Genomic DNA, 18,442 nt, shown 5'->3' on the forward strand with positions numbered 1-18,442 from the left:
CCCAACTGGTGTTAACTCATTTGTCCATTCCTGTGTCTTCCTTCTCGCTTCCCTTATTCTCTTTTCTTCTCACACACACGGTACACAGATGAACACACAGACACACACACACATGTAAAATCAGACAGCCACTCAGATTTTGGTTTGTCAGGAATAAAAAACAAGTTGCCTCACATCCCCCCTCTCAGTCTAGTCATATACAAGAGTCCCATGGCTGGTCTGGGTCCTACACAGCTTCTTTGTCATCGTAGAGCTGAGGAGGGGTCAGGTCTGGAGGAGCAGTAGAGGAGGTCCAGGGGGAGGGCCAGTGGGGCTCCAAGGGCCAGGAATGTTAATTGGGAAGATTGTTTTAATAAGGCCCTCGTCTTTGCAGATGCTGGGAGAAGGTTAGCCGGTGGGGCCACACAGACGGGAGGGCAGCTCACAGTGAGATATTGTCAGCAAACATAACTGACACAATGTGAAGTGAGCTGTGTAAACCACCAAGCAGGATTTAGGCACAAGTGGATAAAGATATTCCATAGCTCTTGGCGTATTTACGCCTGCTTTTCTGGATGTAAAGGGATTTACTCTAATGAGCATTATATAGTGACAAATCTGTGATCTGCATTTTCTCACCAGTTCTGTGTAAAATCCTATTATACTGTGAAGACTGAGACCGACTAGTACTGTCTAGAAGGGTGAACACAGGGAGAGAAGAGAGAACAGCAGTGACAAAAGAGTGAGAAATTTAAAGGCAAAGAAAAAGGAAAGAGTTCATAAAGGGTCAGTCATTCCAAATATATATATACATGCACATATCACTATTTAGCCATACTGATAGCTGGTTTTATTTGGCCAGCTTTTGAGATATCAGTCTCTGAGATTTCTGCTTCTACCCCAATCTAACATATAATAATTTTGTTTATGGTCTTCATAGCATGGAAGAGCGCCATTCAGTAATTCAACAGCAGCATCTCTTTGCAGAATCAAGGTCCCAGTTACTCTGGATAATCCACAGAACACACTGTCAGCAGTTTTCATAGGAACCTTTTCTTCAGTATAATTTATTTCCAATGGAAACATCTGCGGCAATGTACTTAAAAAGATACACTTAGTAAAAACACCTTCTCCGAGGTGCGTTAATCACAGATTTACAATAACACACATGGCATGCCAAGAGATAGTTTAAACCAAGTGCTGACATACGAGAAAAGACAAACTTCAAAAAAACGAAGAATGTTGCTTGGAATGTGGAGGTTCGCCATTTACTAAGTGCAAGTTACACTGATGAAATTACTTTTCTTCTGCCTTCAAGATTTGCCTGGATGCCACAGCCACATTTCATTTTGTGTATATTGTCTACGTTTTATTTACATATGCGTATGCAGGAAGCAGCTTATTCACTGAACATAGTTCACAGAGAGCAGTAAGGCTACGAACAGAGCTCCGTTGCCTCTGTCTGTGTTGTGTGTGAAAGGGAGAAAGAGACAGAGAATGAGAGTGCACACTGTACAGGTTTACATGTTTGTGTGTGCGATAGTGTTACATCTGCTCTTTGTGTCCTTGCAGAGAGCTTCAGGCTCGTGGCTACACGATGAGTGGCGATAGCAAGGTTATCAGTTCTCAGGTCCTCCTCATCCCCTGGGAATAAGTGGTAGAGCTCCACCTATAGACAAGACTAACAACGGTGAAGACAGGCCTTACTCATACAGCTTTTACCTTTTTACCTAAAAGTTGAGCCCTGGCCAAGTTGTGTCTTTTGTTGCGTGGGACATGCGAGTGGAGGCAATTCTTACTTGTAAAACATGTTGATTTTCCTGCTTCTCCCACCTTTATCTCTCTCATTTTTATTATTATTTTATTTAGCTTGGCCAGCCTCTAATGGGAACACTATACATGTGTGAGTGCGTTTAGTAATCACAATACTTGATTATGTGTTTCCACAACAGGTAACTGGCTCTCCTTGAGAATAAAAACAGCCTTGAAATGACTTTCATATGCAGACAGACTGTACGGGCTGATCTGTCAGGGGCTGATAAATCTTGTGGAGGTTTTTTCAATCATTAAATTGAAATATGATTATCCTATACAAATTTGTATTACACAGTTTGCACTGTGGCGGTGGGTGTTCTCATCAGGATTTTGCGGAATTTGTATTTTTTCCTTTTTATAACATTTTTGGACAGAGAGAATGGCGCTCGAGCTGTTTTCCCTCCAACATTCCTGCCTTTGCTGCCTCAACACTCGAAACACTTCATTTTAGTCCAACCCCTGCTCACCCAGAACTCCAATCAAACAGGCACTGTTTATTGAACTATGAGGTGCCAAGTCACTCACTCACTCAGTCACTCACATAAACCTGCCTCCCCGCTGCCCTCTGTGCCTTTCGCGGTGTTTGCCCAACGCCATCTCTCTCTCCGAGCCTGACGAGAAGACTTATGACCATTTAAACAAACACAGGCACTCAATGGTCTCTCTGTCTGTGCGGCTGTGTGGCAGGGTTTCCTTTATGTGGAGTATGCGTGTGACACTGCGCCTGAGTGTGAGCCCGTTTGTGTTTCTTTATGTACAGACATAATTGCTCTTGGATACTAATGCGCATGGGGTCTACATGTGTTTTCTGAAGTGTGTAACGTAGAGGACGAAGCACTGAGATTGAACCCTCTGCACTTGGCTCTCTGCAGCCTCACTGGGCCACAACGAGTGCAGACACGCCCTCTGCTGTGCCACTAAAAGGTCCACAAAGCCATCTGCCCAGGCTGCCAGTGCCAGGTAACGACTGTAATCACCTGGCACAGCGCAGTGTAAATGCCATTACCCCCCTCGCCTTACCCCTGATTCACTCTACACACACACACCAGCAGGGCCAGCTTGATTCTTTTCCCTACAGGGCAAGTGTTACATTTGTATCCGTATATTTCTACAGTTAGTGGCACATATGCTGCTCATTCTCTGGATACTGATCAGAACACAGTGTCTTGGTCTCAGCTGATCTCCAACTGTCGATTGGTCTTCAAATAATTTTCAAACATAGTGTTTTTCCATTTTTTTCCCAGTGTTTATATACAGCAAGTATGACGAGTTGAAAGAACACATTGACAGGCACATACTGTGTCTGCCACTGTTTTCTTTATTTAGTAAAGGACTCACATAGTTTATTATTTAGGCTCTGAATGTTTATAATAGTTAATCAAGGCATCCTGTCTCCATTCAATGACATGACATCACATCTGAGTGTGAAGGATGACCTCATGGCATATAAGGTGTGCAGGTGCAAACCCTAAAGGCCCGTTGGGTAATAGTCTGCCTGCTCTTGTTGACATATTTACGGGTGTCCAAAAGGCATCTTGTGGTCAACCGGGCACTTAGGCTGTCAGGCTTTTTTAACCAATGTGACTCTGCAGATGTGACCTCATATTGAATGTCACGGTTGTCTAGAGGGCTGCTATTGTTTTCAAATTAGTTATCAATACGGCATTTGAAAATAAATGTGAAATCTATAAATTAAATTCCAAAAGAGCAAAACATTTGGGGATGGAAAATGTGTGATGGCTTTATTGTGATGTCTACTATTATTTACAACTTCCCTATTTGTGAGTTTTAGCTCCATATTAGTGTATGTGTACGTAACTGTGAAGTTTATATCTACAATCACCTATCCCAGACAGTATTATGAGAAGGCTCGATGCAGCTTGCGTGTCGCAGGATAGAAAAGAGTGTCTGCAGGGTGGTCAAGAGGGCATGAGCTCAGAGCTGAGGAACGAGAGCCAGATTGAGAAAGAGAGGGGAGTCTGCCATGTCCAATCCGATCTCCCTGGTGGTGGGGTCATGGGGGAACAAGGGAATGAGAAGGAGGAGGGAGAAGAGCGAGGCAGCGATTCTCCAAGGTACAGTAGGAGCCCTGTTATGTCTTAACACCCACCAGAAAACTACAGATGCAGTGCAAACACACACACACACACACACACACACACACACACACACACACACACACTGTACGCACGCCGCTGGCAAATGGTCCATCTGCAACAACCTTTGCAATAGAGTGGCATGGGGTAACACACAATAGCTATGAGCGTGTCTTTGATGTAAGCTGCTCAGTGTTTGTGAGCAGAGAAAGAGGCAAGATAAGGGTTCAAATGCTGAGAGGAGAGAGAAATTTAGAGACAAAGTGGGAGGTACATAGTGGGAGAGAATGAGAGGTGTTTGTCCCACAGGACAGAGCTGGAGGCAAGGTGAAGAGCATCGATATGGAAGGACTTTGCACACAAAATAGCTGCACTGTGAATAAGGCCGATTTTTGCTTACGGCATAAACAACACTCAGGAAAAATGTGGTACAGTAAGTACAAATGCACCGGAGGGGCGCTCATCCAGCGTAAGCCCTGTTATAATACATATAAATCTGTCATTGACCAGAATGGGGCAGATGTTAATATGATTCGGCTACTGTGAATATGTGACAGTTTTCTTTACATGTCAACAATAATTGAAACATCCACGCTTTGACCTATTTCTTATATGTTCAATTATATTTTGCCAGTATTCAGACATTAGCTTGTCCTGTCACTGCATCATAGTGTTGAGCAAAATGAAATAGGAAAGAAAGACCAGTTCTACTGCAGCTGGGGCTGGAAGCAGCTGCATATAACCAAGAACATCTGGAGCTGCTTAGCCATTTGATATTTTCTCGGTATTCATTGCACTGTCCATTCATCCCTACCTTATATCCTCAGGTAATATTTGATGATGTTTGACCCCTGATAGCCTGACATTGTGGCAGCTCATTAATCAAACAGAGAAAACTTGTTCTGTTTAAAAGAAGCAAAACTACCTTCAGGAACCCAGGAGGACAGACAAAAAGGAAGAGAGATAGATTGTCTTCCAATTTATTTAGCACTTCTACTGTTCCCCATCCCTGTTGTTATCATTCATTCTGCTTCCCTCATGGGGCTGGCCAGGTCCATTCTGTTTCAAGGAAAAATCCAAAGCCAAAGGCGAGACCCATGCTGTGCTCTCTGTCTCTGCAGGATTGACTCTGGGTGCCTTCTGATAAATCTTTAATACCCTAGTGGGTCTGTTTTTGTATCCTTCTAAAGATTTGCAGGGAAGCTTGTTGTACTTGGTTTAATTTCCTCAGAACAAAGCTCATCTGATCTTCCCACCCAGACTTGTGTGTGGCATTAAGTCTTCATTTTCATTAACGTTGGAGGGGCAGTACGGGAATCTCATTTTAAATTGACATTTAAACATCTGTTTTCAATTTCCTGAGGCAAAGACTGCATGTGCATTTGTGCGTGTGCATGTGTGTGTGAGTGTGTGGGTGGAGGGTGGATAGTTTGTGGGGGTGATGAACCTGGGAGTTTTCAGAGCTGAGAGCAGCCATCTCAGCTGACCTTTAAAAAAGGGTTTGGGTCTAAGAAATGATGGCAGATAATTGCGTTAGCCTCAGCACAGCTCCAATTTGCTACTGTGGACCTTGGGAGCGATCTGTCATACAGTACAGTAGAGTGTGGTTAGACTTGGCTTGGCAGGGCCCAACAGATGCTTGTCACTGCAAACTAAAGCTCTGCTTTGATAGATGTGGTTGTTTTATGCACAGTCATCTGTTTGTCTTGCTATGAGACATGTCCGCCAGATGAGATATGATGTATAAAGAAACGAGGAAATGCAATGCAGAATACTTCCCTTTACCTAGATAAAGTGTATTGATATCTGTCCAGGTCCGGATATTCACCCTGTTTCATCCCATCATCAGCATATTTTAGCAAATCCAGGAAGGACAAAGAGGCGTCTTCATGCTGGGACCTGTGACTTTGGCCCATTTCCGCATATTAAGCCACAAACTGAAAATCTCTCTATACACACACACAAATACACACACACACACAATGAGTTTGGCCTCCCTGTTAATAGCGAAGGAAATATTATCTGCTAGGGGACAGCTGCAGGCTCAGCCTGAGACAGAATGGTAGAGTAGGATCATTATCCCAAACACAGACACAGACCACACCACACACACAAATACACACGCTTTCAGGACAGCACACAGCGTGAGAGCCTCTCTATCCCATTTTTCAACCAGTTCTGGGTCCCAGAACAGGAACCGTAAGGGAGTCAGGCGAGCAAGGCGTTATGTAGTATATAAACAGGAAGGAGGGACTCTGGATACCTTATTTAAACCAGGGGGGCCAGAGGCAACCAATTCCACCACAGCTCCGGATCTGACAGGGCTTCTGGCAGAAGAGTTGGGGCTTTGTACCTCATCTAGATTTGGGTCCGTCCGTCTGTCTGTGTGACAGACTGTCTAGCTGCATCTTGCTCCCTCTTGCTCACTCTGCATCCATCCCAAAGGATTTTGTTTTCCACTGCGCAGATGTTCGGGGCTGTCTGCTGCGCTGCACTCAGCTGTGTTTACAACAGAGAGGTGTTGGTTTGGAGGGGGAGAGAGGGCAGCGAGGTGGGGGAGTGAGTGCTGTTGAGGAGGGGTGGAGGTCACTGCGCTGTTGGTGTAAACACTGGACGATGCCAGCTCTCCCTCTGGCCTCCAGCTAGTCAATACAGCATCCCTTTTTCCCTCTTTTCCTCCGCACACATTCCTTTTCATTTTCCAGGGGGACAGATGCATCTGGATGTTAGCTGAAAGAGTTACAGTGAGGCCAGCATGGGAGGTAGAGACCCACTGAGAGGAGATGAGGTGCACTTAATGTCACAGTTAAAGTTACTGAGCTCACTTACCAGTGTTTATCACAGGCCCTGCCTTAGCCATGCAGGAAAAACATGAATTCGCTCACACACTATTCATTGTTAAGTTCTTAAGTGTACATACTCTTGATCAACAGGATATTGCTCAATCATTATCATCGCTTGCAGGATGTTTACAGTTTTATACTTATGAAAAACAAGGGGGAGATTTTGAACATAAAAAATGCACTTTTTGATATTATCTGAGCCAGGACTGGTTACAGCTCTTCGATGTTTTGCCCACCTTGGTACTCGAGGCTGACCTTTCCAATAACGAGCTTCAGAACAGGCTGACTTTGCTGATACAAGTAGACAGTGTTTCTTCAGATGGAGATGGTCCTCTAATGGATCGGATGTTTAGTGTTTACATTTGCATTCCTGGATGACTGTATCTGCTTTTAACCGCACCAAATGAGCTCACTCACCACACAGCTGCACTACTGAGTTTGAGTTGGATCAAAAAAATTTAGCGGATCACACACATAATCATTATTCATTTGTGTACAGCACAGTGTGTATTTGTCTGTATATGTATGCCGCCTCCTCATTGTTGGCAACAGCATATGGGTCACAAAATATCTGATGAATCCTTTTGCTTTGTTTCTCATAAATACTGTTCCTATGCTTAAGAATTAAGGCTAGGTAATGTTACAGCTGTACATGAAGAGGTGTGTGTTTCGCCATGCGGCAAAAGACTGGGGAAGCTATTACCGCCCATCTCCCTCTAAAGCCAGGTCCCTGCTGTTGGATTGGATTCCCACTCCATGTCAGAAGAAGCAGAGAGTAGTATCTAACAGAAAGAGCTTAAAGGGTTTAGTTAGGAATTTGTTGGCTGTCAGTAGGTGAGGGGTCCTGGGGTGCGCCGGACTTAGATCTGTGACTGAGGTGACTTTAAAGCAAACTGAGGAGCGTGAGACAATAGACAGTAAAAGCTGAGTCTTATGCCCAAAACACAGAAGAAATATCTCACAGCATACAATCACATTACTTTTCCATGCATACAAAGGGATAACAATGAACATGCACAAATTGCACCGACTTCACATACTTTGTGTGTGGCCTGAATTACAGCCTGAAATTTACAAGCTCCGTTTTCATATGTTTTTATATGTATATGCAGTGGAGCTGAGAAAATGATTACTGGCACGCCGTCTGCAGAAGTGAGCTTGTTGCTTTTTCATTACTTTCTCCCCTCTCAATAAACCTCCAGTTTATCTTTAACACCAGAGGTATGGAGTCCAGGGATATGCTGTTCCTCTGCCCCTCAGAATATAGATATGCATTGATCTGATTTGTTGCAGCTACCAGTTAGTAATGATATTGATGTGATATTCTGGTAAGACAGGCGGGTTAAGACTAATGATTTTAGGTGAGCCAGGTTTTGTAGTTTTGGATGCAGCCCCAAATGAAAATCGGAATTGCTCAGTTAATCTCTATAAACCTTCCCATCTATTCACTATCAAATTTGTTAGAACAAATTAGACCTAGGAATGAGAAGCTGTGGACCTCTTATGTCTGAATAATGAAAATCCACGGCTGTGTCATCTTTTTTTACATCGCTTCTACTGGGGAAAATCAATGCAAATAAGAATCATATCCCACCGAAGTCCTTACCAAGGCGGCGATGGTAGATTGTATCTAATGTAGATTTTCATCTATGTCAAGATAGCATGGGTGTTTTAGCGCGAGGGATGTAAATACAGTGTCAGGGAGAGATGAAGAAGCGATGATGGAGAGGTGATAATCAGCGTGTACTGAAGTGTGTGTGCGCTTGATTGTATGTGGGTCTGTTTGGTTCGGTCAACAAAGAGGAAGGTCATTGCTATTAGAGATCATAATGGGCATAAATATGTGTTCATCATTGCTGTTGTAAAGCTTATTGACAGTAATGTTATGTGGGAGAAGCCTAGTATATGCAATGGTCTAAACCATGAACACCTTTTTTTATTTAGTCAATACTGTATGCTCTGAAGAAATTTTGATGGGATTGTTGCAGTTTTCATTGGGTGCAGTAAATCAATAGTTATGTATGCCCAACATTTTGACATCTGTGCAGAAAAAATTATGTGTGTCAAAACACCTTAACTGCTGTTTTACTAGCTGCCTTTGGGTTTATTAATGTAGCAACAGTTTTAAGTGTTTTTTTTTTAAGAATGCAATCATCTGCTTCTTTAACTGTTCCTTTCCTAAAAGAGGCCACACTGACATTTTGTCAAATTTTTCTTTTTCCTCTTTCTGTTTTCTTGCAGTTCTACGTGATGACTTCAGACAAAACCCTGCAGATGTGATCGTGGCAGCAGGAGAGCCAGCAGTCCTGGAGTGTCAACCTCCACGTGGACATCCTGAACCCACCATATCATGGAAGAAAGATGGAATAAACATTGATGACCGAGATGAGAGGATAACTGTAAGTAGACTGATTTTTTTTCTGTAAACTGCAGGGACTTTAACATTGTAATTGCTGTAATTGCTGACATGTAGCATAATTTATTGATGCTAGGAGACTGCTTTGTAGATAAGGATGATGTGTTTAATGAATGAGGCAGAATGACCCAGTGATGCAGGTCAAGTCATTACTAACAACTAAGTGTTTGTTGAAAGATTGATTTGTTTGGCTCACTATTCACATACAGCAATTACCAAACCAAAAGCAGCCCATTTTGGTGGCTACAACCTTTAATGACTGAGGTATAGAATCAGTCTTGCTGCATTAGTCAGCAGCAGTGCATTGATTATGAAATCAACCAGGAGAAACGTAGATGAGGAGGGAGAAATGAGCTGACCGAAATCAAAGAGGAGAAAGTTGTACTCAGCAGCAGCGGCGCCTGCAGATTTCAAACAACTCTCCACATTTGATTTACAACCAAACCTCCAATTATTCAGCTTTAATTAAAACAGCAGACCGCCAGCACTGCCGTATCAATCAGCTCTACATGCTTGCTTACTAACGATCTGCCTTGAATAATCCTAGCACAAATTTTTTCGACCAAACACAACTTTGTGTCCGTAGTCCTTTTCATTATGCGGTAAGAGACTCCCAGTTGTGTTTGATTATACGGATGGGATGTGTGCTTTAGTGAAGTAAAGGCTCTGACTCAGCACTCAGCTAACACAAGCAGGTAGTGAGAAGGAGGTAGTTATCAGTGGCTCTTGACTCCATTTTCAAATCTGACTGTTGGGTTTTAAGGTTATGACTGCACGCAATTAAATAGTCTGGCCCCTAAGTGCTGACGATGCCTAACTTCACAGTATAGCCATGGAAAATCAAAACTTTTCTACAGATAGTAAATATAAGGTACCAATAAAGATGTTCCATATTGTATGCCTGTAGCGTAGTACTGAAATCCAGCCTGGGCTAGTTGTTCTAATTATCTAACGGCGAAAGTACCTGTGGAGTGTTGAAGGTGAGGTACATTGAGGACAAAGCATCCCTGTATGGTTCTCGCACACATGGCCTTTCCCATAATTATATTTTAGTCCCACTGAACACACACACCCTATTTCTGTTGTTTATAAATCATTTCCACAAAAACATAATTTCTACCCCCGGCATGGTGGAAGTGAAGACTTACTCTCACTGCCGTATGTAACACAGCCTAAATGACCCAGAGTTGTGTCCTTGTAGCCTGCAGCAGTGTTGGTTCTTCTGTGGAACTGAAAACAGGGTCTTGTTGATTTAACAGCTGGTGTTGCTCACTGTAAACCTCCGGTCAAACACAAAACCTCACACTCTCAGTGTTCCCAAATGACCACTTTTAAACTAGGTCTAGACATCGTATATGACCATCTAAGTATGTGTAATCGGCTGTGGTTATAGATGGGAGTCTGGACCATGTCCTGTGGACACCCATGTTAACAGATCAAGTTTTGGTAGAAATAGGACAATCATGGGGCAATGTCAAAATTCGTTTACGATACAGCAAATTTGATCAGAGTAAATATGCGACTGTAGAGAGGAAAGCAGAGGGTGGAATCTTTATAATGTGATGAACAGCTGAGCTCATCAAAGGGCACCCTCATCCAGTCTACATTGTTGTGTTCCTTCCACCATGCAACATGCTGGAACATGCAGTCTCCTTGGTGACCACTGGTGATCAGAGCGAGGTCCCTAACCACCTGCAATGGGGATTATCTCTCTGCACTGCAGTTTACTGGGATGGTTCAGCTTGGCTTTGGCGGCTGCAGCGAGTGAACTTCAGAGAGAAAGACACATCAGACAGGACCCTTCTGTTTTTCTATCTATTTCAGTCAGCTGTGTGTAAACGCCAATGACTTGCTGTGTGCCGTCTCGCATATATTCATGGCTTCATGTTGGGTGACTGTGAAAAGTTCCCCACTGAGCCATAAAAAGTGAAGTAGGTCTATTACCCTGTAATGCCGCTGTGCCACTCACAGCAGCTGGCCACATTCCTCTCAACTTTGTCTAACAGGTCTTTCAGGAACAATGAGGGGAAGGATAGATAAACAGAAAAAGGAAAAATGCCAGTATTTACGCCTAGACCATTGTCTGTCTTCAGAGCAACAGTCTGTCGGCAGCATCATAAATGGCCAAAATGCAGCACATTGTCCTCCTCCTTTTGTGCAATAGTTGTGGGTAATTATCAGCCTGGAAAATGAACTGCTGTGTGAATACCAACAGAGTGCATGCTGAACAGTGGCTTTTGCATTATCAGCATTGCCAAATGACATGAGACAAAAGGCAACAGGATAGAGCATCTCCATGTAATGCTGGGATAATGGTCAGATTGTCGGGGCTTTCAGCAGCATGTGTGCTCCGTTGTGTTGTGTAGAGAGGATATGCAGGCATAGAAAAAGAGGGCTGCTGCTGCATCCATTTACTTTAGCCAGCTCTCAGAGTCCCTGCTGCTCTGCCACTCCAAATATGCCCGTGGAGAATGGGGAAACTGCCACAGACACACAGAGGTAAGCATATGGATAGAGTGGATCGGCCCTTAAGTGGATCCTCATGTTGAAGCCCTGTGGAACCAACAGTGCGCCCCCCTCTTTCTCTGCTGTATGGTCTGCACTGACCTTGGGCCTTTGTGAGTGTCACAGTGTTTTAGCTGTTAAACCTTTCCTCAAACAAACAGTAACACAATGATACTTCAAACCCCTCCAGCACCATAGGGGACCCTAAATAAGCCACCCTTCCACAACCTCTTCACGTCCCTCTGCCTCCTGCTTTTTACCATGAATATTAAACAGGGGTGAAGGGCAGAGGAATGCCTCTGAACCACAAGAATGTGTCTAGTTGCAAAGTTATCCTTCAAGTATCTTAGACTTCCCCTGGTAACTTTATAAAAATACAAAGACTATAATCCATTTACACTGCGTTTGAAGTGTGTTCATCATGTGCAAGTGATGAAAACTTGACTGCATGGGTATGTGAAGTGCAGTGATGTAGACTTACTGAGACACAGCTTGCAAGTGAATACACATGTAGAAGGGCTTGGGTTTAACATGATAGTCACGGGGAAAGCAGATTTTTGCAATATTGTGTGTCAAGTTCTCTGTCAGTGACTCCCTAATGAGGGTTTCGATTACATGCTTGCAGGTGGTGGTCTCGGTCTTGCAGGCTGATGTGTGCATTTAAAACCTTAAGCTCCATCAAGGCGCAGAGATCATTGGTGCACCATGCTATTGTCTGTGTCTGCACTGACTGGCATGGCTGTCAGCTGAGAGAGGGGCTGAGGGGCCTGTCCTGGGGCCTGGGCTGCCTTTCTGACTGCCTGAGAACAAAGCACCTCCTCTGGCCTGTAATCAAAGCCCTGGGAAATAACTGACATGATATTCACCTGGACAAACACACATTCACTGCTGGTTGTGTGTGCTGTTCATATGTGCTTGAATGTATGTTCGCTTGCTCTCACTTGTAGTTGTCTTCACACAGATCAAGAAACCTATTCTTTAAAACATTCCCAACACACTAATAGACAAAACTGTCCTCAAGTTCTTTGATGCGACTGGAAAAGTGCTTGCGGTCCTGCAGTGCCTCAGGTGTTCCCTCAGGGACCTGTGATTGTGTTGGATTGGGAAAGTGTTCTTTGGCTCGGCTTACCCTGAGGAGAAGCAGGCTGACTGATAGTGGTTTAGGCTTCAGGTGGAAGTTGAGTGGGAAAAGCACAAAACTAGATATAAATAAAGTAGTCCAGGTCTCTGTCTCTGTAAGCTCAGTGCAAAAACTCAATTTGAAAAAAAAAAAAAAAACTCTTTAGCACCAAGCCATTATGTGTTTGTGAGTAAATTTTATCATGGTGTTCTAATGGCCTTTTGGTAAGTAAATGCTCACAGGCATTCTTGAGAGCAATAAGGAAATGTTTTGTAACATATTGTTGTTTTTCCTCTCCATGTTTAGCCTCTCACCTCCTCTTTTATTCCCTCAGATACGTGGAGGGAAGCTAATGATCACAAATGCCCGGAAAAGTGATGCTGGGAAGTACGTGTGCGTCGGCACAAACATGGTTGGAGAACGCGAAAGTGAAATAGCTGAACTTACAGTGCTTGGTAATTAACCCTTTTATTTTCTCTATTAGAGTACTTCAATCTGTTGTCTACTTTGCCTTCTGTCCACATCCAACCCACAAAAATGCACACACATCCACACACACTTTTTCTCTGTTTGTCTGCAGTGAGAAACAGAATCCAGATGTTAAGTTTTGATTGTCTATCACCCAGGGAACTAAATGGTGTCACTGACCTCTATCAGATAGAGTGTGAGATGACCTCCAATCTCACACCTTACTATGAATCCTACTCACTAACCCCAGCAGCTTCTCTCCTCTCACCAGCTGCACACTATTTCACCATGAGTGACCTCTGACCCTGATACTCTCCTGTGTCCCAAGCAGAGAGCAAGTCCAGACTCCTGATTTTATCGCCAGCTTTTTCACTTCCTCCACCTCCTCTCCTCAGAGACCTCTTATAATCTGTCAGATGGAACAACAACAAAGGCAGTTTCGAAAAGATAAATAATTATACTGAAATAATATTGTAAGGGCTGGAATGAGGCCAGCTCGAAGCTTTTGTGTTTGTCCATATGAGAGAGTATCGCAACCCAGAGACTCTGGTTAATCATAAACCACCCTTGATAGTTTTTGGGCCTGAGTGTGTAGGAATGTGTTCAGAGCAACTGAAAGCTTTGAGAGTTTTTAAGCCTTACAAAATCTAAAAAATAAACATTGGAGGTGCTATCGGGACACTGTACCGTTGGGGTTTGGTGAACGGATAGAGTCGCCACTGGATTTTAGATTGCTCTGCTTAACAAAATGACAAAAGGGGTTAGATTTGTTCCAGCTCTTGTGCAGTGTCCTGTCTTCAATTAATCCAGTGTTTTGTCATGTGTAATTAAATTCATATACCGTTCCAGAAAGTAGTGACTGTTTCCTGGCCTGTTTTGTCTTGTGACTTAAGTGTACTGTCTAGTCTCTATAGTGTAGACTGTATTTTTGTCTTATGTGTGTCATCAACCATGTCTTTGTATATAAATGCAATTAGCTTATTTCCATTATTTCATCATTTCCCTTCCAGGATAACTTAAACTAATTGGTTTAACTTAAGCTTCTCTCCGAGAGGTTTTTTTCCACTGGGATTTATTTAGCTTTCAATTTAATTTCAAAGTTAAAGTCTAACTAGCACAAAACCAAGATTTAATGAAGGATTCAAAGCTAAATATGTTATGACTTTAACTTAATGAAAACATTATCATTCTCTGCTTTGCGATGTTTAATTTGTGTGCTGTTTTCATCTTTGCAGAGCGTCCCAGTTTTGTACGTCGCCCAGGTAGCCAGGTGGTGTTAGTGGACCAAAGTGTAGAGTTCAGGTGTGAGGCCCGTGGTGACCCAGTTCCCACCGTGCGCTGGAGGAAAGACGATGGTGACCTGCCCAAAGGAAGGTATGATTCATCAACTGTTCATCTTTCATCACCATCCTACCTCACCCTCTCCCTGTCTTTGGTTGATCCACTCCACACCTTTGTCTATGTTGTCAGCTGATGCTTGTTACATTGAGTATGTCTGTGTATACAGTTTTTTGCAAATTTTACTTTGACAACACGAAAACCCGTTTTAATCCAGATATGAGATTCGGGAAGACCACACCCTGAAGATCCGTCGTCTGACCTCAGCTGATGTAGGCTCTTACACCTGTGTGGCAGAGAACTTGGTGGGCAAGGCAGAGGCATCGGCCACGCTCACCGTCCACGGTAAGACAGAATACTTGTATAGGCCTCAGTTTCATACTGTGAAGGTAGCAAAATATTTCATTTACAGTCCCATGAACAGCCATTCCAAATTCCTCTCCTTTTTGGGTTATTGTGCAGCTTGATTCAAAGGCAATTTAGCTCAGCCACATCGCACTAATAGCCCTAAGCTTTAGTGCTACATGGTCATCACTTTCAACTATTCTCTCTCAATTAGCTGATTGATTTCTAATAAAAAAGAAAAGAAAAAATCCATAACAACTGTAGAGCTATGCACATGGGAGCTCAACAGCAATCGATTTCATTTGCCCTACACAAGTGGCATATCTCCGGAGGCCTGTCTTCCTTCACATTTTAAGACGTACAGTACTATTTGTGAACCTATGGAATATCTCTGAGTCTCCTGTGGCCCTCCCCGTTGGACGTCTTATTAACACAGTTGGAATATAAAGCAGCCGGTCACAGAGTGTGAGCATTCAGAAAGAAGCCATTCAGAGGAATTGGGGGCTGGGATCACCCCCAAACCCTCCTGAGAGTCAGAGGAACACAGGGGCTATTTAAAGCCAAAGTAGTGAGAATGTTGGGAGTCGGATGAGAGAAGACAGAAGGGAAGAAGGAGGAGGCTGACAGCATGGGAGATTGGGATTGAATGGAAGGACAGTGAATATGTTGGTCTTGGTAGCGGCTCACCACTGATGCAGAATGGGTTGGGAATTGGGGCTGTGGGCGATTGTGGTGAAGAGGATACAGGGTGAGAGGTGTTTCTGTGGTGTGGTCAGTCATATTAATGTCACTCCCATAAGTCAGCTTGGCAGAGATATAAAGAGACAAGGCAATTCTATTCCTCTGCCCACCCCCACCCTGCAAACACAGATACTTCATCTTCACATGGTTACCCTTGGCAATTATTTCTTGATTTTCTCCTCAAGACAGAAATCCACAGATTGGAGGAGCAAGATTAGGCACACCTGCCAATACACCCATCAATTGATCTTCTTCTCTTATTGCCTTTTTTCACTCTTTCTCTCTCCCCGATGAAAGCTTAGTTAATGAAAGGGAACAATATTGATGCACTGGTTCAATAAGCTGTTCTCCTGGCTTAGAATCATATTTGAAATGCTTAAACCTCCCTTGTCCTCAGTGGAAATGAAATGTCTTAACCTCAGGCCGATTCCCTGATGCCTTCATGCAGAATCGAGGCACTGACCTTCTTTTCATACATTATGCCTTTCAACCCCAGATGTAATAAGAGCTAGACAGGTGTGGAAACTGAAGTAAAAGCATTGCCAAATTAAATTAAATTAAATTGATAACACTTCAGAAAAGAAGAACCTCTTCCATAGATCTAAAGGACAAGTCCTATAACGTAAATCATAGGACTTCTACTGTCACAGTTAAATCTGGCTGAGGCCTGAACATCCAAGCTTTCAAAGTTCCTAGAACCATTTCCATCTACTCCCCAGATCCCTGAGCTTCATCCAGACCAGGACATGAGGAGGCCAGGGAGGCTGTGGGCACAGAGTAGTCCAGCTAATTAAAGACAAGCAGTCCACAGTCCCACGCCCGGAAATGACATGCTTCTAATTACAGATGTGGGCAAAGGGAAGGAAAGAAAAGACGAGTAATTGTAGGTCTAAACTGGCCAAACTAGCAGAAACGATGTATAGGTAGTAAGTTGTCGCTGTAGTAGTGAAGACAACAGTAATGTGGGGGGCACGAGTTTAGTCTGTGGGTTTAGTGGGCAATGCTGTCGCCCTACATCAAGAGTCAAAGAAGGGCAAGATTGCTGAGCCACGGCATAAGAATAACTGAGCAGCTGAATAAAATAATTTCAGTGGTGAACGGCTGGCAGAGAGAACTACACCACAAAATGGGTAAAATAGGCTAGAGTGGAATTAATGTAAATATTCTTTGAACTCAAGTTTTTCTGCTTAATCTGCTCTGATATGTAAATGGACGATAAAACAAACTGAATTAAAATTGGATGTTTTTTTAAAAAATGGTTAAATATAGAAGTCATTCCCTGCAGTGTTATTATGCAATTTGCTTATCATAGCAATATATTGTGTGTAAATGATATGAGAAATATAGCAAGACACACAGTATTGAAGATATTGTCCTTCAAAGCAAATCCCTTTTAAGAGCTGGACAGTTTATGAGAATAATCCAGCTCTGTGTGGACAGAGGGGGATTTTCACGACTTCCATGGTGAGATTGTCAATGAACAAAGTCAACATTGTGTGAATGGCACCTTGGGCTATTTTTTTTTCAATGTGCTCTGCTCACGTTACGAACTTAATCAGTGAATCATTGTCTTACACATGTGTTTGTCAGTCTACTGCGCCTCCTTTGGACTTATAAATATGTCAAATAAAATATTTCATTGATTGATGGAAGAAACATATAATTGGCCAAGTCACTCGCCATATTTATAGTGTCATTGTAAAATCATTAATCTAAGCCACATGGGAATGTAGTTGTGAGACGGGTTGTTCACCTATGAAGTCTGCTTTGGGTGTGAGTAAATGTGAGTGTGTGTATTTTTAAAGTTTTAAGAAACAGACAAAGGCATTTTTATCTGGGTCTGGTATGGTTAGATAATGTTTATACAGTCTTTTCTTAATTGAACCTTAATTAAACCTCAGGAATGTAAATACATTGTTTTTCAGACTGTATTGGACAGAATTCAGAAAATCAACGTGTTATGGTATTTCTCAGCTGGTTAAGTTTGCCGTTTGCGGTGATTTATGTTTAGAAAGGTCTTGAATGAAATGGTATTCCCCAGAGCAGTATTGCTAATAACCCATGTAAAGGATCTGGAAGGAGACTTGGAACTGGTGCCAAAAGAGAGTGAAAGAGAGGAACTCCCTTGTCAGCAGTCTGTGTGCTGTTACAGTGATGATAAAAACCAAAACCTGGTACAGTGCCAAAACTGATGCTTTGTGTCACTCTATCTCTGTCTATCTGAATTTAATTTGTCTTAACCATCTAATAAACCCTCATCATGTATTTCTTCTTGTAACACAAACTTGTGAGAACCACATTTCAGTTAATGAACGGTATACAAAATTTCAGAGTGGGACAAAATATGTAAAGCATGCTACAGTCCTCCCAATGGGAGCAACTATTAATCATGCCAAATCCTCTGCATGCAGTCACATTCTAGTGCTGATGTCAGGCAGATTCAGTAGCAGCACTACTCAAATCCCCATTAATATCTCTGCTGTGGTCTTTGGTACGTAGCCTGCCTCCTATTGGGCTGGAGGGCACAATGCTCAGTGTGTTTTCCTCTGCCACTCTGGTCGGCTTATTGATAGAGACTCCCTTCTACGCTGTAAGCTAGTAGAAAGCCCACAACAAAGTACCCCGGTCAGATTTAAGGCTCACCTCTCCCTCCAGGTCCACAACTGTGTTCACAGCAGCATGGGAGAGGTAGGGTTACCTAATTAAAGGCTTAGACACACATGAATGGATTTGTGTAGGTGTTGCAGGGGGTTTGTGTATTTGTGGATGTGTATGT

At 43.0% G+C, this 18,442-nt stretch overlaps 1 protein-coding gene across 6 annotated transcripts in view; it reads left to right on the top strand.

The window, feature by feature from the left end:
* Nucleotides 1-18,442, top strand: part of robo1 (roundabout, axon guidance receptor, homolog 1 (Drosophila)) — a 307,514-nt gene that overhangs the window by 256,598 nt on the left and 32,474 nt on the right. For all 6 annotated transcript variants that reach the window (XM_040130248.1, XM_040130252.1, XM_040130249.1 and 3 more), the window contains 4 exons: nucleotides 8,975-9,132; nucleotides 13,109-13,229; nucleotides 14,478-14,616; nucleotides 14,798-14,925. In XM_040130248.1, the coding sequence (XP_039986182.1) occupies nucleotides 8,975-9,132; nucleotides 13,109-13,229; nucleotides 14,478-14,616; nucleotides 14,798-14,925 (546 nt within the window). The remainder of the gene's footprint in view (nucleotides 1-8,974; nucleotides 9,133-13,108; nucleotides 13,230-14,477; nucleotides 14,617-14,797; nucleotides 14,926-18,442) is intronic.

Source organism: Xiphias gladius, chromosome 7 (genome assembly GCF_016859285.1).
Source record: "Xiphias gladius isolate SHS-SW01 ecotype Sanya breed wild chromosome 7, ASM1685928v1, whole genome shotgun sequence".
NCBI lineage: Eukaryota > Metazoa > Chordata > Actinopteri > Istiophoriformes > Xiphiidae > Xiphias > Xiphias gladius.